Raw genomic sequence first — 20493 nt, forward strand, 5'->3', positions numbered from 1 at the left:
GTCAGTTTTGAAATCTGGTCATAAATCAGTCAATTCAACTCAGAATTGAGCGTGGTTGGTGGCGTTGAAAACTAGATTCTTAAAAATACAATTTCTTAGAAGAAACTTTTTCCAAAATCAGTCCACGGCTAGCTCATATTTGGGCACCAATTTGCTGCTCAAAACAGAGCTCCCAGTGTAGAAGTGAAACAGGACAGTCATGTTCAAACGATTGATATGGATGACTCAAGTGGAACCAGGATGTACATTTTATATCGTTGGAAAGCTGGGAATGTCTAGTTTCTAGTGCCACAAATGGCACTCGATTTCAACATCGAAGAAAAACGTTATAGCCAAAGCAAAAACACTGCCAGAGCAGTTACGGGAAAAATTTTCAGTTTTGCTGATTTCCGAAAACACATCATTTGGCCAACCAAATCATGAAATTTTTTGATGAAACTTTCTACACCACCCACACAACATGTATACATCACAAATTTATGAAATGGTCAATTGTCATACTCCCTACCATTATCGAATCATAGAATCTTGATTGTAGTTAAAAACTGTGCTTGAATCATTAATTAGAATGATTTAAAATAACAAGCACTTCATTCTTATATTTCAGCAAATACAACCAAATCATTCTAGTGCAATCATCCATGAATGTGACAAACCAATGAATTCCAGTGGATGAAGTAATAATCGGTGAAGGTCCCTATACATCAGAATGTACCAAGGCAAATAGAACTACACTTCTATTCATACTGACTGCATAAGGAACTCTATGACTTTTGATGAGCATACATGTATCACATTTCAAATTGGTAGTATGAACAGTTGCGAATAAATCAGAAAATAGATGCTTCATATGCCCAAATGATGGACGTCCTAACCGTTGATGCTATAACCAAAGTTTTTGTTCTTTGATGTTATTGATACTGTTCATCTAGTTTGCTCTACCATGGCTGAAATCATGTAATATAGATCCCCTCTCTTTCTACTACGACTGATTATCTCTTTAGTAGGAATATCCTGAAAAAAATGAAAAGTTGGATACAACAGTGCTAGGCAATGGCGATCAGCTGTGATTTGACTTATAGAAAGCAAATTGAGAGGGATGTAATTAATAAAGTTTTAGGTAAAGAGAGAGATGATGATAGAACAACTGTTCCGGCTCCTGTAATCGAATATTTAACTCTACTAGCATTGGAAATCATTGATCTTCTTGGCTGAGTAATATAGGAGAAATCATTTGGATCAAAAGTCATGTGATTGATAACTCCTCAATCAATAATCCAGTCACTGTCACATCGATTACTGCTACCATTACCTTGGTGACAACAAACTCTTGAAGATACATCAGCTATAGAAGAAGTCACCTGAGCAATATATGAAGTAGTGGAAGATTTGAGTTGATATTGGTAGTCTTACTGATAATGATAGTCACCAGTATTACTTTACTAGTATCTCCATCTTTGTCAGCTATATTTGATCATCTAGCTGCTGATTTTTGTTTTACGTTCCTTCCACCAACTTGGATATCTATGCAACTTGAAACTAGCATTACATGCATGTTTTTTGTTCCTATAATAGGTACACCCATCTCCTCTAAGCTACATATTTGTCTATGATATGATAATCAATGTCTCACGAACTCCTTTAAAAGTCATAATAGCCCTAACTATAATGTTGTCTCCTGTTGTCAACATCACTGATTGCTTGGTATCCTCACACTGAACATAGGCATATGCCTGCTCTACTATAGGCAGTAAGTTCAATCGTAGTATGTCTGCAAATCTTGTCCAATGGGTCGTCTAGTCCAAGAGAAGTGTATACTCTTTCTCTTTCTCTGTCTTCTTGTATGAGAGAGTTGTAGGCATGACCATGGTTCCATTTGGAACCGGGAACCGGACCGTTTGGAACTGGAACCAAAACTGTGGAACTAGAACCGTGGTAGAACCTTGGATAAAGGTTCCAGTTCTGGTTCTCTAAAAAATAGAACCAGAACCAGAACCGCTGGTTCCAGCACCGTTAAAAAATAATTAAAATTAATTAATATAAGTAGTGAGATAATTCGAAAAAAATTAGTTGTGTTTAATATGTTTTAAGAAAGTTTAAATTTTATGGGCTTTCTTTTTTATGGATTTTAAGAAAGTTTAAAATGTCAAATTAAAAGCTATTGGTTTGAAACTAAAAGCCTATAAAACTAAAAGCCCATAAATAGTATAAAACTTGGTTGCTTGGAGTCTTGGACTGAAAGCCCACCATCATTTAATTTTTTATTTAATTGCTGACTAGCTTGACTAACTTGGACAAAAGCTCACTTATAGTCTGATAGCAAAATGCAATTCCATTTCCAAGTTCCAACGTTCCAAATTCCAATTAATAGCCATTGGCCCCATTTGAAAATTAATAGTCGTTGGCCCTTGCTGATTACAACGTTCCAATTTCCATTTCCATTTCCAAGTTTCAACGTTCGAATTACAACATTCCAAACTTCCAATTTCATTTTGTCCTATAAATAGGACTTGAACTTTCATTTTCTACTACACCAAAATCAATCTTCTCTCTTCCATCTCTAAACTACTCTCAATTTCTTCATCTACTCCCTAATTTTTCCACTTTTATTCTATTTTGCTCCCTTTCACTTTCTATATATTTTACTAATTACTTAATTCTCTCTATTCATCTAATATCTATCATTATAATTTGTAAGTATTAAATTATTACTTACAAATTTTTTTTGCTTATTTGCTATCAAATGGCAAGTTTTGATGGTAGTAACTCATCTTCAAAATCAGGCAAGCAAAAAAAATATTTTTTGCAATATTCCTTCAAATGAAGTCTTCAATATTGATGATTGTCCAACTCAAGAAAGTCAACACATGACAACCATCCTTGAAGATCAAACAATTGAAACTAAGGAAAGAAGTGGAAGCAAAACTCCTAAATCCGAAATCTTCACAAAGCACTTCACCAAAGAAGTTGACGTCAATGGCAAAAGTCAAGCAAAGTGCAATTATTGTCAAAAAAAAAGCTATCAATACAAAGAGGGAGATGGCTATGGAAAGTATCACAAGCATTTGAGAAAGTTTCATCCTCAAGAATTTGGCATCGACAACAAACAAACACAAATTACCGGGTTTGCTACTTCTAACCTTTCTCTATTTCGATTTAGTGAAGAAAGACATAGGAATGAATTAGCAAAAATGATAGCTATTGAACATTTATCTTTTTAGTTTTGGTGAAAAGTTGGGTTTTAAGAAATATTGTTAAAATGCTTTAAATCCTCAATTTAAAAATGTTCCTAGAACCGCTCTTAGACGAACACTTAAAAATATTTATAATCAAGGGAAAAAAGAGTTAATTCAATTATTCTCAAATTTAGATAGTTGTGTATCTATATGTTCCGATATTTGGAGTGACTATTGGCAAGTACATTCTTATATGGCCATAACTTGTCATTGGATTGATAATGAGTGGAATATACAAAAAAGAGTGCTAGCTTTTCGTATTTTTGATGAATCTCACAATGCTCTAAATATTTTTAAAATGATTAGTATTATTTTGGGAGAATATGGTCTATGTAAAAAAGTTTTCAATTGGTTTTGATAATGCATCCGCAAATACCGCTTCTATTGGAGAGTTGCGAGATCTTTGCCAACCCGGATTAGGTGGTAAATTTTTTCATATTAGATGTGCATGCCATATTTTAAATTTAGCAATACAAGATGGTTTACAAGCACTTAAAAATCATATAAAACCTATTAGAAAAGCCATTTCTTATTTATGGGCACACCCTAAATTAATGAAAGAGTGGAGCATTTTTTGTAAGGCCAATGGAAAAAATCCAAAAAGATTTTCAAGAGATGTTCCTACTCGTTGGAATTTGACATTTGAATAACTCAAAGAATCACACAATTATAGTGAATTATTATGTTCATTTTTTGCAACTAACATGACCGAAATAATGTTGCATGAAAATACTTGGATTGTTTGTAATAAAATTTTAGAACATTTATCAGTTTTTAATGATGCTACTTATACTTTGTCCGGTGTATATTATCCTACCACTCATTTATTCCTTATCGAGGCGTGTATATTGTTGGTTGTCTAAATGAAGCTAAAAATGATGATTTTCTAAAACAACTTATTAGGGAAAAGTTTAGGAAATTGACTAACTATTATGAACATATTCCACATATATATTTAGTTGCTTCTATTTTTGATCCTCGTGTTAGATTAGATGGTTTGCATGAGTATTTGTCATCATATTATGAACAAATATATGGTAGTGAAAATTATGCCCACGATGTTAATAAAAAAGTGTTTGAAGTTAAAAAGTTTATTTGTCTTTATATAATGAATTTTTTATTACTTATGGTGATCGATTTCCTACTAGTATTTTGGAACCCTCTAGTAACACTAATAATAGTCTTAAAAGGGCTGTCAAAATTGGTGATAGAATACTTCTTGAAAGGTTGAAACGACAAAAGGGTTCACTTAATACTAATACGGAACTTGAGTCATATCTAACTACCAAGTTTGAGCATGATGATAGCAGCTTAACTAAACAGTTTAAAGTCCTTTTTTGGTGGAAGCAAAAATCAGGGAATTATCCTATCATCTCTCTTATTGCTAAGCAAATTTTAGCAACTCCAGCATCAACAGTAGCGATGGAACAAGCTTTTAGTGCCGGTGGAAGCATTTTGGATGAGACAAGGTCGAGATTAAGCCCAGAATCACTAGAAATTCAAGCATGCGTGGATGATTGGACTAGAGTAGAATATAAACAACAAGAAATGGAAAAAGATGAAGCAGAAGAATTCAATTATACAACTGATTCTAGTGCCGTCGCAAGCAATAAAGATGATTAAATAATTAATGTTTGTTTTGATATTTCATCTCAATTTCAATGAAAAAATCATGTATTTTCTTTTCCATTTAAAATGATTACCATTTGATAGTGTAATGTATTTTTAAATTTGACAATGTAACGTACTTTTCATAAAATTTGTATTATCTATTTATTACTTCGTACTTTGTAGAATAATAATAAAATTAAAATATGATCTTTATTTTGTATTTATTTTTTTACATTCTATTTGAAATTTTAAATATATTGTTATATTCGTATTAAAATTGGTAAGGATAAGGAATTAAATAAAATTGTATACAACCATACGGAACCAAAACCAGAATCATAAGGATCCGAAATCAGAACTATAAGGAACCAGAACCAGAACCAGAACCATCTTAGATGGTGCAGTTCTGGTTCTACCTCTTTGAAGAACCAGAACCGGCGGTTCTGGAACCGTGGCCATGCCTAGTTGTAGCTGCCAATATCGGCAACACACTCCATTGGATTTGGTCAATGAAAATCAATTTCTCTTTACAAGTCTTGAAGGCCGTTGAAATACTTTTCAATCGTCCCTCAACTTGTCTCATTTTGGTCACTTTTCTCTGCAGATCATACAGTTGAGAAGTATTAGTCCCATCGAAATATATTGTGGCAACTGCATCCCATAGCACTTTTGCTTTAGGGAAGCAAATGAAGTTACTAATCAAGAATTGATCCATGTTATTTATCAATCATCCTTACATGGTCAAATCTTCAACACATCACTGTTGATTTGTAGGATCTATTAGTGAAGGTTGAGGAATTTCTTCATTAATATATTTCAATTTGACCTAACTTGGGATATACATCTCGACAACTTGAGACAACATGACATAATTGAGGTCGTCCAACCTAATACCAAACTGAGTCATGGAAGAATCATTGCTCGGTATAGTTTTTTGACTCCTGGTTGAGACTTCTGCCATTCGTCCAATCAAGTCTTCTAAGATTCAGTCATTTTGCCCTTTTTCACCTCGCACTATATTGGATGATTCCATCATTGCTATAGATTAAAGTTTTATATCAAAGTTGCAATTTGAGCAGAGAGATTAAAATCCCTATTTTAATGCCATGTTAAGAAGAAAAGAATTTGGGGCAAATATCTTCTTTATTTCACACATCTTACCTACAATGATATATGGCCTATTTATAGGCTTACAATAAGATATGATACAATGAATCTAGACAAACATTCAAAATAATAACAAACTTATTCTACCTTAATCCTTAATTGATATAAAGTTTAAATTTAAAACAAAAGATAATTAGAACCAACTCACTCTAACAAAAATCTCAAACACCATTGTTGTTGATTATTGTTGGTTGAGAAAAATTTAGAATAAAACCTGGTAAATTTTTTTGTTATGTTTCTATTGTTATCTTTTTTATTCCGTAGCACCAGGATATGGAAAATGCCTTTTGGCTACTTCTTTTAACCCATTTTCATCTTCCTTTCTTTTTTTCAAAAGCTTTTCAATTAAGACTCGGGAGACTCGAGCAGACTCGTTCGAATTTGATGAGTTAGCCTCGATTCTAGTGTCTTGAGTTATTGTGATGCTGTAGCAAAATAGGAGGTTTCATTCTAATGATGAATCCATCGAGTCAACTTTGACTCACCCGAGTCTTTGAACCATGCATGTAGCAATCATGAAACTTAGTACTACACCTTGGTTTTGGTTTTCGCAACGGATACTCTGTGCAATACCCTGTCTCACATCCTATCCCACTCCTTCTAATCTTGCCAAGTGTCCCTTGATAAAGCAAATCCTGAAACAACCCAACTCGGACCATATTTAATTAGTTAACCGATTAATCGAGCAGAGAAACTTAATCTCTATAACCAAAATCGATTAAAATAAAAACCCTCTCACAAAATTACGATTTATCAAGGGGAAAAAAACCACGAAACCCTCTCGTCATCATCTCCACCATACCCTCTCGTCATCTCCCAAAAATCACTCACAATTCACCTATAATTGTTAGGTGTGGTCATGGGCTGCTGTGGGTAAAGCGTGGGAGAGGGGTGAGATTGCATTGAGCAGATAGTGGAGGAAGCGCATTATATTTGTAAGGGTCAGCAGCCAAACTGCAAAAGGCAAACATTGAAATCAAATCAAGTGCATGTAAGGAATCCCATATTTTGTACAAAAGAAAGCAGAACAAATCTACGCTAGATACACTCATTATACTGTAGCACAGTGGAATATGCACATGACGAAGCTCACCACCTATTCATTCAAATGCCTAAGCATCATGAATATCTGAGAGTTTTAATCTAGCCACACTTAGTGTTCAGGTACGTGAATATCTAAACCTTGCAGTGACATTATATGTTTGCTTAATAACTTGTTATAGCTATATCTATTCAGTTGGTGTAAATACCCAATTGCCAATTAAGTCTCGAGTGATGACACTTAAATTTTTATTGCATTTGATTGTATTGCAGTTCTTGTTGTAAAGAAAAATAGTTTTGGTTTAGTGAAAGCATGTCTTGTTATTTTATAAAGACCCGAGATTGGTCTTACATCTTCAGTTTTAAAGTGTGACCTAAAGATGAGGCAAGATCCTTCAGGAATAGCCTAAAGGTGTTGAGACTCAACTGATGTTTCATAAAATGATGTTGCTATAATGCTTACATTGTAAGAAAGAAAAATTTTGTTAGAAATAAGAGACATAAATTTTTCTCTTTACCAAATGGGCGGTGGTGAAATTTAAAGCAACCAGTTCATACACCATGAGAAGATGAAACAACAATGATTTCTTTAGTAGATTCTAACTTCAAGCTGCAAATATTACTGTTGCTCAATTAATGTCTGAGTGTTCATCTTTCCTTTTTCGTTATTTGTTTTGTTGGGCTTATGGCAGCAGTTTCTCTATATCTCTTGCACTAGTTTATGTCTATAACATCCCTCCTAGCATAGTGGATCATGTTTTTGGAATCTCTCTGGGGATCTCATGCATATTTGTCTGAGGATCCCGATGGTATGGATCTCTATCTCTGCTATTGTTTTGTAACTTTATGCATTGAATCATTTTTATCTTCATTTATAATATTACGCTTCATTACTGATTGCTGGATGAATTTGTAATTGAATGTCAATGTTTAGGAATTATTTATTTTGACTCTCGGCCGAGTTTTTATGCTTAATTTACTAATTTACTCTAAAATAGAGAACGATGTTTTAGTCAACACTTATGATATTACACTTTTTCTTTAAATGAAGAATGAGTCAGCTTTTTCTTGGATTGCAGGTAGAATCATATCTGCGCATTGTTGTGGAGCCAAAGCTTCCTTCAACATTTCTCCAAGTAAGTTTTCCAATGTTTTAGTTTGACTTTCTTCGTGTTATGCATCTTGATGTGACCAGCATGCAAATTTCTTTCTGCTTTTCATCTCCTGAGGTCCCTGATACATGTCATTTGTTGGGTTTTGGGGGAATATGGAGAATGATTTGCCAACTCATGAAGTCCAATCATGTTATAAATTGGACTTTGAAGATGTTGACTTACAGGAGATAAATGATAATGCCTTACCTCTTTGTATTACTGATAGCAATCAAGGAAATCAAATTTTTCTTCATTTGGCTATACCGGATGACTTGGTCCCGAAACTTGGTATGGAATTCGATACTGAAGTAGCAGCTAGAAATTTTTACCAAAAATATGCTAAAGCATCTGGTTTTGGAACTCGATTGAGTAAGGGACGTAAAGATAAAAATAGTGATATGATGTTGGACAGGGTTTTTTGCTGCTCCCGTGAAGGAAAAAGGCCAAGAGACAAATGCAATATGATTCTTAAGTGTCCTCGTCCAGAAACAAGATGTGATTGTGGTGCAAGGATGAAAATCAGCTGTAGACAAGCTGAAAAATACTATGTTGTGCAATTTGTTACTGAACATAATCATGAGTTATCAACTCTGAGCAAAACTCATTTATTCAAATCTCATAGACACATGATAATAGCACACGAAGCTGAAACAGATATGGCCCGAAGTTGCAGAATTGCACCAAAACAATCGATTGAACTGATGTCGAAACAAGTTGATGGACGAGAAAATCTTGGATTCATTCGAGATGATTTAAAAAAATTACTTACGATCCAAAAGATCCATACCAATGATGCAAGGTGACGCAAGAGGAGTCTTAGAGTACTTATAAAGAATGCAATTAGAGGATCTAAATTTTTATTATGCCATTCAAGTAGATGAAGATGACTTGATAACTAATATATTTTGGACTGATGCGAAGATGAGAATGGATTTTGCTCATTTTGGTGATGTGGTTTGTTTTGATACCACTTATTGAAAGCACAAAGATGGGAGGCCAATTGCATTATTCGTTGGTATAAATCATCATAAACAAACTATAGTTTTTTGGGCTGCTTTATTATATGATGAGACAATTGAAACAATTGAATGGCTGTTTGACACATTTGCTAAGGCTATGATGGAAAAAATACCAAGAACTATTCTTACAGACCAGGACGGAAGAATGGCAACAGCTTTGGCTTCTCAATGGCCAACAACGTATCACCGCTTATGTATATGGCATATCTATCAAAATGCAGCAACACATCTAACTAATGTCTTATTTTCAAAATTTTGCGGCAGATTTTAGTCACTGCATATATGACAATGAAAATGAGAATGATTTTTTTGAGGGATGGAGTGAAATGTTAAAAATGTATGGTCTGGAAGACAACAAGTGGTTGAAGAAAATGTTTGATATAAAAGAGAAATGAGCTTTAGTGTATGGGAGAGAAACTTTCTGTGTTGATATGACCACGACCCAACGAAGTGAGTCCATGAATAGTGTTATAAAGAACTATGTATGTTATAAACATGACTTACTTGAATTTTTTGAACACTTCCAAAGGCTGTTAGATGATCGTCGCTATGATGAATCCGTAGCAGATTTTAGAGGCAATTAAAGTACACCGGCAATGACATTCCCTTGTAAGATTTTACAGCATGCAGCAAGTATATATACACATGAAGTTTATGAAAAATTTAAGGACGAGCTGTACAAAGGGATTGATTGTAAATGGGAAGTTGATGGTGAATTAGGAAATCAAGTGATTTACAGAGTTACACCATATGGTAAGACTTTCCATCATCTTGTAACTTATGATTCATCCACGAATTCAATTTCATGTAGTTGTAAGAAATTTGAATTTGCTGGATTTTTGTGTTCACATGCACTAAAAATATTGATGACTCTGAATATTGTAACAATTCCTGATGAATATATATTGAAGAGATGGACAAAAGCAGCTAAAACAGAAAATATACATGTTTGCAATGAAAGTAGTTCGGAAATGGAGTTAAAGGCAAAATTAAGTTTTCGTTACAAAACGTTATCCTATCTATATATGCAGCTGATGACAAAAGTTTCTGAATGTGATGAAGCTTATCAAATTGCTAAAGATGGATTTTGGAAAATGTCAGAACAAATGGATGCATGTTGTAAAGGGAAAAAGAAAATGAAAGAAATGCGTATTGAAGAAAATAAAAGTGTATCAAGATGTTGACACTAATCCATCTGAAATCGACTATAATAAAATAAAAGGCATCAAAATGAGAGAAAGAGACACTTACAAGTCGAGCAAGAGACCAAGAAGTGCACTAGAAATGGCTACTAAGAAACGCAAGTATAAGGTGAAAGAGAAGTCTTTATCAAAAAGATTACAGGTTAGACAATTTATTTAGTTTATGTGAACAATGCTATTTTATTGTTTGACTATTACTTTTTTTGGTTCCTTAGTTCTATGATGAATGATGAGCATAGAAATAGTATTAGGATCCTTATTTATAATTTGGATAAAAATGATTGTAGGAATTTGAAAATAATGTTGTTCATTCAAATATGGATTCTTCTACAATTCAAGGTTTTGTCCGAGAATTACCACCACAGCAGGTATAGTTATTCGTCATTTTTGTCTTGTATAGCATAGTAGATATGTAATTCATTTTAAATTTTTATTTGAATGTTTTATTTTTTAAATGACTAAACTACATTAAAGATATTTTTTTCAATGATATTTTTAATTTGTGGCCATCTCTCTTTAATTATATCAGGAATTTGGAATTCCAACAGAAGACATCTACAATAGGCGATATGTTAAAAATATGACACAATTATTGCAAGTAAGTAAATAATATGTTTTTTGTAGATATTATGTCAACCATTAGTTGCATGTTGTTTCTTATTTATCTTAATTTTTTCCTAGTATTATACTTTTGCAAGTTTATAGCTGTTTGTTTGTATGTGTGGTCTTCTATTTCTTATTTTTTCGGCAGACGTTCGACCCTAACTTCTATCAAGGCTATGATTTGAGGTCTTCAAGTTCAATAGCACACCAGCATGCATCAATGAGTTTTGTCCAAGTAAGAAAAAACCTTGATTAATTACTTAATCTTATATATATTAGTTTGATAAGTTACAATTATAATTCAATACATTTGCTAACTTAGCATTTGTTTTTTGTAGGCACAAGAACTAGAAAAAAATGATGATACTGATCAACAAGTTGCTAACATTCAGTGCAAAAAACTTGGATGGTGTGAAGTTATGCAAAAAACACCAGTGCAAAAATTGTCACGTATCAACAAAATTCAAGGAGACAACATTCTTTATTAGATAAAGAAAACTGAAACTGATGCTGAGAGATGTCTGATGCCAATGGAAGACTAGTGGGTTGGTTTGTTTTATTCAATCTCCTATGTCCTGAGTTGGCTGGATGTTCCTATAATTAGCTAATCATCCCTTTACTGGTTGTGTAATGATGTATTGCTGATGACTAAGCCTTTACTGAAAATCAAGCCACGGTGTTAGTGGTACTACTACAGATGTTTTTCTCAAATGAATGTTAGTTCAAATTAATCAGCAAGTATTTATTGTTTTCTAGCACAATATTCCCTTTCACTCTATTCCTGACGTTTACATTTTTTTTATTATTGAACGATCCCATGATTTTCTTTTTATTATGACCAGAAATTATTGTATGACTAATTTAGCTCTTCGCCGCAGTTGTGCATGATGGACTCGAGCAAATACTAATCTTTTATAGTTCACGTATCAGCTTCAAACAGGCGTCATTGGTGAATCGAGCCCCCAAATTATGATGATACTCTGTTCTTTCTTTTGCTACAAGGGAGATGGTTATCCGTACACGTAGAAAAGGAAGTGTGGAGGGCATAATAGGAAGTATGGAGGGTAGTTGTCCACATTGTAATTATGATTCTGCCCGAGGAGATCAATGTGAAAACTGTGGAAAGCTTTTAAATCCTACAGAAATGATTTTAAATAGACTAGAGGAGAATAGATTTTCAAATATATACAAAAATCAGGATGTAGGTTACGAGGGTACAATGTGATATACATATGTGGTATGGATGAGTACGGAACAGCTACAGAGAATAAGGCTCTTGAAGAGGGACTTACTCCTCAGGAAATTTGAGATGAGTAAATTTTTTTTTTATTTTGGTTTTGTGGGCTTACAATTTTGGTTCATTAGTTTAATTTTTTGAGTGTTAATTGTGATGTATGTATTGATTCTACATAGATGTTTAGTTCGTATTTTATTATTTTTCCTTTTCTTTTTGCATTTACTTTATGCCTATTATGTTGAGAAGTTATTCAGTGTCTGTTAGAGAAAGTACAGTTCCTGTTAATGACTGGAAATTTAGGTCGCATTAAGAAAATGGAAAAGTTTATACAGATTAGGTATGTGATAACTTAGTTCCATGCTTCATTGAGAACTCGGAAATTAAAGAGTGTAAGTCCATCTAGTTGAGCTATTACTATTGTTTTTTCATGTAAGATATAAACTGCAAAGGGATTGATCTCGATTTTGAGATTATGAAAGTTCTTGTTAGCACTTCATCATTTTCTATTGACAAGATGGGTTTTGGTGGCAATTTGATTCTGGAGTTCTGAGTGTTCTCATGCTTCTCTAGTAATAGGTACTCTTTCGATAGAAAATGACATGCTGTTGCTGCTGTATCATTTCATTACTTGAATCATATGATACAACACTCATCACTATGATCACTTTGACTTTTACTACGAGTATGTATTTGTACTGAGGTATTTTATTTCTTCTTGTAGATACCATGCAATCCATAAAAGCATCTACGAGTGGTTTGATATTAGTTTTGATAAGTTTGGACGTACTTCAAGTCCTGAACAGACAAAGGTTTGCCAAGCAATTTTCAAGAAATTATTGGAAAACAATTGGTTGTCCGAGAACACAATGCAGCAGGTAAAGGGTTATGGTATGCCTGAATATTTTCCGAGAACAGGATAATGCTGCTGATCTTAATTCCTCTTATCAGCCTCATTTGGCAATTTTTCAAGTTTGCAATATGGGAGCTTGCTAACCAAAACTACTTTGTGAATGCAGCTTTACTACGATACATGCCAAAGATTCTTAGCTGATCGATTTGTGGAGGGTAGTTGTCCACATTGTAATTATGATTCTGCCCGAGAAGATCAATGTGCAAACTGTGGAAAGCTTTTAAATCCTACATAAATGATTTTGAATAGACTAGAGGAGAATAGCTTTTCAAATATGTACAAAAATTAGGATGGAGGTGAATTTGTTCGACAACTAGCCCGTTTAAGAAGGGTGCATGAGCAAAAACTGATATGCCCAGAAATAACCATTTCTTTATTTACTATAAAGTATAAACTAGCGAGTTACTAACGTGATGCTTTGGCATCAAACTAAGGAACAATGCACGTAAAGTAATAGAGCAAGTAGCTAAACAGAACATGAAGAAAAGGGTTCAGATTGGAAAAAACTTCAAGCGTATATTACTGATTGCAATAGTCTGCTGATATAGTTACAAGAATTTCACAAAAAAAGGGAAGATACAATCATTCCTAAAATCATGTAATGGAAAGCTAAAACTACTCCTACAATCACGTCATGACAGAAACATATATGGTAACAATATATATAGCTATATGATTGAATATCTCAACACTCCCCCTCAAGTTGGAGCATGGAGATTGCGAATGCCCAACTTGCCCAACAAATGGTGGAACTAAGCTTTCCTAAGTGCTTTGGTGAACAAGTCGCCAATTTGATCACATGAGCGAACGTGAGCAGTCTGCAACTCGTTGCTTAGTATGCGATCACGAATGAAATGGCAATTAATTTCAATGTACTTTGTACTTTCATGAAAAACTGGATTTGCAGCAATGTGTAGAGCAGCTTGGTTGTCACAAAAGAGAGACATGGGTGATGCTAACGAAACTTTCAAATCTGCAAACAAAGAATGCAGCCAGAGAAGTTCACTAGTAGCATTGGCCATTGCCCTATACTCTGCTTCAACGGATGAGCGGGAAACTGTAGTTTGCTTTTTGGACTTCCAAGAAACCGGGCTATTACAGAGGAAAATGATATAACCACTTGTCGATCGTCAAGATGTTGGGCAGCTGGCCCAATCTAAGTCACAATAAGCAGTGAGTTGCAGCAAACTAGCAGATGACAAGAATATACCTTGGCCTGGTGCCCTTTTGAGGTAGCGAAGGACTCGATAAGCTGTATCCAAGTGAGAAACACGTGGATCTTGCATAAATTGACTGAGAACTTGTACTGGATAACTAATGTCAGGTCGAGTTATCGTCAAATAAAGTAGCCTTCCAATGAGACAACGATATTGACCAGCATCTTTAACTACTGCACCAACTCCCGCTGCCAAGTTGTGTCGTTGTTCCATAGGAAAGTCAGCCAGACGTGCGTCAAGATGACAAGTCTCTTCAAGGAGGTCTAGAGTGTATTTTCGCTGGCTAAGTACAATTCCTTCCTTATTACGAGCCACCTCAATACCAAGAAAATATTTGAGTTGCCCAAGATCTTTGACGCGTTGAATCATTTCTAGCCACAATAACATCATCTACATAAACTAACAAAGCAGTAAAGTGTGCTCCACTGGTGAATGTAAAAAGTGAATTATCTTTAGCAGATTGACTAAAACCAATATTCTGCAAGCAACTAGAAAATGTTTGAAACCAATTTCTAGAGGCTTGTTTAAGGCCATAAAGGGACTTCTGAAGTCGACAAACCCGATTGTCACCTGGTTTTGCAAAGCCTTGTGGTATTTTCATGTATACCTCTTCACATAGATCTCCATGCAGGAAGGCATTATTAATGTCCAGCTGATGTAATTCCCAATGTCGTACTGCAGCCACAGCTAATAGACAACGTAGAGTTGTAAGCTTTTCAACTAGAGCAAAAGTATCATGGTAATCGAGTCCTTCAACCTGTGTAAAACCTTTAGCAACCAAACGTGCCTTAAACCGCTCAATTGTGCCATCAGACTTGTACTTGATTTTGTACACCCACTTGGAATCAATGGCATGCTTACCAGGTGGTACATGCTCTAAGGTCCAAGTTTGATTCTCCTCCAGTGCCTTAATTTTTTGCTGCATAGCAAGTCTCCAACGATGATCCCTAACTGCTTGGGAAAAAAACTTTGGTTTGTCTAATGAACTGATGGAGGTCAAAAAAGCTTTATGGGCATCAGTGAAATGAGAATAGGACAAGTTACGAGAGATAGGATAAATTGTACCTGAGTTTGCTGATGGAGGGGACTCCCGAAATGGTTCCAAGGAGGGTAACTACTTATAATCAAAACCAGAAAGCTTTGTGGACACATGCCTTACTCGATGTGGACGCTGCAAGGAAGGAATTATATTTTCACTAGGGCTGCCAGTATGTGGTTGTAGTGTAGAATTATCTTTTTCATGATGGATTTGTTGGGAAAATGTATGTTCAATAGGAGATGGTGTGGTGTCCATCGAAGTGGAGTTTATAGGAGGTGGAATTGGGTCAGATTGTGAGTAATCATGCTGATCTATATGGGGTTGCACACTCCACATTGAAGGTTTAGACTCGTTATTTGATTGAAAAGGAAATTCTGTCTCATAAAATATCACATCCCGTGATACAAATACTTTTTCTCTTTCCAAATCATAGACTTTATAGCCCTTTTGTCCATGGGAATAACCAAGAAAAATGCACCGATGGGCTCTAGTAGAGAATTTATCTCGGTGTTTGTCATGATTATGAGTATAACAAAGTGATTCAAACACCTTCAAATGATTGTAATTGGGTTTTCTTTTGAAAAGTACCTCATATGGGCTCTTGCCTTTGAGAGTAGGAGTGGGCATCAAATTGATAAGTTGAACTGCTGTCAAAACACATTCTCCCCAAAATTTCAAAGGTAAATGGGCTTGAAAACGCAATGCTCGCGCAACCTCAAGAATGTGGCAATGTTTGCGCTCCACTCACCCATTTTGTTGTGGAGTATCAACACAAGAGGTTTGATAGTCAATCCCTTGACTAGCAAAAAAATCTCTCATGGTCCGTAAGACAAATTCACTCCTATTATCACTTCTCACAACCTGTACTGGGTAACCAAATTGAGTTTGTATAGATTGGCAGAACATGGTTAGAAAATCATAGGCCTGGAATTTATTTTTCAAAAGAAAGACCCAAGTACATCGTGAAAAATCATCAACAATAGTTAAGAAATAATGAGCACTACTAAGTGATGAGACAGAATATGCTCCCCAAAGATCAACATGAATCAAAGCAAAAGGTTTAACACTTTTCTTATTGCTGTTTGGAAAAGACAATCTTGTTTGTTTGGCCCTATGGCATACATCACAAATGTGATTAAAATTGCTAGGAAAAGGAATACTAGAAATTAATTTTAATCGGCTAAAGGAAGGATGACCCAAGCGCATGTGCCACAAGGTAGCATCAGATTCAGTAACACTAAGACTTGCGAGCCCGTGGCCTCCTTCTAATTGATAAACCCCATCTCGGAGCCTACCCACTCCAATCAGCATCCTCGTACACAGGTCCTGAAAAAAACAAGAATCAGGAAGAAAGGTTGCTGAGCAGTTTAATTCCTTTGTAGCTTTGGCAATAGAGAGGAGATTGAACTTGAAACCAGGCACACAAATAACATTTTTCAAATTGATATTTGGTGTTAGGTAGGCATTACCAACGTGAGTTACAGGGAGACTAGAGCCATTTGCGATTCTCACATTTGGATATGAAGAGATGCATTTAACATTGTCAAGTATACTTTTGTCTCCAACCATATGGTTAGAGGCACCAGTATCCAAAAATCCATGAGTTATGAAATGAATTGCGTTTACCTGCAAAGTTGACCAAGGCCTCATTATCATGATTTGGTGGTCCAAGGATTTGCATGAGTTTGTTGTACTGGTCCATTGTCAATCCAAGAGGTTGTTGTGACTGTGACTTCTCACTTGGGTTGATAAATTGGTGGTCAGTTGCTGCTATGTTGCCATAGATTTGCATCTGCCCTGAATTGTTCTTGCCTCCACCACGATTGTCACCTCTGCTTTGTTGATTATTCTTCCAATTTGCTGGATACCCTATTATCTCAAAGCATTCTTCCTTGAGATGTCCCATTTTCTTGCAATGTTCACACCTTTTACTTGATCGACTTCTTGGGGCTTGACTCCTGGTATTTTCGTTGCCCCTACGATCAGTTTTTGCTGCAAAAGCCGCTCCTTCCAGGCTGTGTGATGTTTGTTCATTTACTCGTACAAAGGATTGCTCTTCTTGTAAAGCCAAGGAAAATAGTTTACTGAGTGAAAGTGTAGGTCCCATGGACAGCACATTAGATCTCAACCGATCGAAATTTCCATTCAATCCCAGTAGAAATTGAAGGGCTTTTTCTTTTTCTCGGCGTAATAAGTGATCCTTGGCTGCCTCGCATTTGCAATAAGGCAATGGATCGCAGATTTGCAGTTCTTGCCATAAAGTTTTGAACTTGGTATAATATTGAGTTAAAGGCTGCCCATCTCCTTGGAACATGTTGGAAAATTCTTTTTTTATTTTATAAAGTTGAGGTGCATTACTTTGTCCATACCTTTCACAAATCTCAGTCCAAATTTCTCGTGCCGTGCCGATGTAGACAACGCTCTCTTGTATGTCCTTGGCCAAGGAATTCCTCAGCCATGCCCTAACCAATGCATCATTCTTCTTCCACCGTTGAAAGTCTGGTGACTTTAGATCTGGCACTTCTAGACTGCCGTCAATGAAACCACCCTTGCCTTTGGCATATAGGGCTGTTTCCATGGTGCTTTTCCATGCTGCAAAATTTTCTCCTGCGAATGGTGTGGAGACAAATTGCAGCCCTGGATGATCTGAAGGGTACAACACATAGGGGGAGTCATCATAGATTGTAACCTCTCCCCCTTTCGTTGAATTCTCTGGAGTTGACATATTTTAGTGTCAACAATTGTTAAGGCTCAACCTGCTCTGATGCCATGAAGAAAAGGGTTCAGATTGGGAAAAACTTCAAGCGTATATTACTGATTGCAATAGTCTGCTGATATAGTTACAAGAATTTGACAAAAAAAGGGAAGATACAATCATTCCTAAAATCATGTAATGGAAAGCTAAAACTACTCCTACAATCACGTCATGACAGAAACATATATGGTAACAATATATACAGCTATATTATTGAATATCTCAACAGAACACTTGCCCATGACATAGTCCCGTGCAGGCACCCCACCTTGAAGAATCATTTCGTTAAGTACATTTTTCTAATCTCTAAAACAAATATAGTAAGTATATTATACTAGCACATTCACATTCTGATCAAGTTGCCATGTGTTTTAAGTTTCAACATTTAAATCACTCTGATGAAAATGTGCCTTTTTTTGTACAAAGGATTAGACAAATTTAATCCATTAAGCACATCATCCGTGACATGGAAAGCATATTCAGGTGGGATCCTACCATGCCATGCAGTTTTTGTCAACTTGGGTTGTTGGCAGGAACTAACCATCTGGGGAAATTGAGCTGCATTCGGGACAAAACAATCAAGCCCAGCAACTACTAAGATAGAAAAATTGCCACGTATCTCAGGAAATGAATCTAGATTGAAGTCCAACCAACATCTCAGCTTGTGTAGCAGTTCTCTTGCCTCCTCATGAAGTCCAACCACTATTTTTTCCTTTATAAAAGAACTGGGATTGTGTACCAAAGAAATTTTAACAGAAGGCTTTGCAGCTTTATCAGGTGCTTCATTGCCATTGAAAGTAACCAATACCTCTTGCTCCACGGACTTGATCTTCTTCAACAAATGACCAATCGTCCAATAATATTGGTGGAAGTGCATCACCGAATTCAAAGCCAAACCGAAAGCCAAGAGGAATAGAATGAGCAAAAGCTGAAGCATAATAACCAAAAGAGCATGCTGAGGGTTATAATCTTGGAGGGACAGCCTCTCGTAATTCTGAGGCAAATGTATAAAAGATTTGAGGAAGCCCATCCCAGCATTCTGAAGGAATTCTCAAGAATATTGGAGGAAGCCCATCCTAGAATGCTGAGGGTATCAGTGAATTCCACGGAAAAGCTGATTCATGACGCTTAGGCATTTGATCGAACGGGTGGTGAGCTTCGTCCAATTGCCCATTGAGAGCACATAATCTGATGAGCTCTGACGAGATGCCCATATTTTCCCGAACGATGTTTTGCTTCTGCTCTTAGATGTTGCTCTTGGCACCTAGGAGGTGCGCGGCTTCCCAACTGGTAGACACTTCCTTTTCCCCTAGATCAATGAAGAAGGAAGACGTAAGTGGATTCTTCCGAAGAACCGGAAGCAAAACACTATGCCGGACGGGGGGACGGGAAAAGAAAGGGCTCCGAAGAAGAAATTGAGGTTCCCAATGCTTCTCCACGCTCAACGAGATGCGCCAACCTCTGGATGCTTTACTCCTAACCCCACAAGGTTCCATGACGGAGCTTAACCTGAGTCTCGGTTAGAACAGCAATGATCTACCTTTCACACGGTGCACGATTCCATGGATAGTTTCATTCGACTTCGTGATGGAGGACATAGCTTACGATCATCGGCTTTGATCATGCCACTAGGCATTTGAATTGTGAGTGATTTTTGGGAGATGACGAGAGGGTATGGTGGAGATGATGACGAGAGGGTTTCGTGGTTTTTTTTTCCTTGATAAATCGTGATTTTGTGAGAGGGTTTTATTTTAATTGATTTTGGTTAAAGAGATTAAGTTTCTCTGCCCGATTAATCGGTTAATTAATTAAACATGGTCCGAGTTGGGTTGTTTCAGGATTTGGTTTATCAAGGAACACTTGGCAAGATTAGAAGGAGTGGGATAGGATGTGAGACAGGGCATGACATAGAGGATCCGTTGCACTTGGTTTTCGTATTTGTAGTTGTTTTCGGGAATTTATTACGAAATTATTTATTCAGGTTTAGTGGATTTGGGTGAATTTACCAATATGACTCTTTGATTAGGAACTTTATTGACTTATTGGAGGGTTTTTTTTTTTTTTTTTACATTTTATTGGCAAATCCTAGAGATTGGCAGTCCCTAAATTTATTAATGTTTAATAAAAAAAAATGAAGGTGGCCATGGACCTAACCTCCATTAAAAGTGAAAAAAAATTCAAAAAAAAAATAAGGAGTATTACTCCCTTACTAAAAAAAGTCATGATGTAAGGAAAATTAATGTTATATAAACTAATGCTACTCATTGGGGGTGCATTGCTTATTGTAATTTAATACTTTCTA

The 20493-nt window shown here is 35.8% G+C and overlaps 1 protein-coding gene across 1 annotated transcript; it reads left to right on the top strand.

The window, feature by feature from the left end:
* The first annotated feature begins 1053 nt into the window (after positions 1-1053).
* Positions 1054-9012, top strand: LOC140021297 (protein FAR1-RELATED SEQUENCE 5-like). Its single transcript, XM_072072062.1, has 3 exons — positions 1054-1161; positions 8135-8191; positions 8395-9012. Exons 1-3 carry the CDS (start codon positions 1054-1056, stop codon positions 9010-9012), a joined length of 783 nt encoding a protein of 260 aa, XP_071928163.1.
* Positions 9013-20493: the final 11481 nt, after the last annotated feature.

Source organism: Coffea arabica, chromosome 11e (assembly GCF_036785885.1).
Source record: "Coffea arabica cultivar ET-39 chromosome 11e, Coffea Arabica ET-39 HiFi, whole genome shotgun sequence".
NCBI lineage: Eukaryota > Viridiplantae > Streptophyta > Magnoliopsida > Gentianales > Rubiaceae > Coffea > Coffea arabica.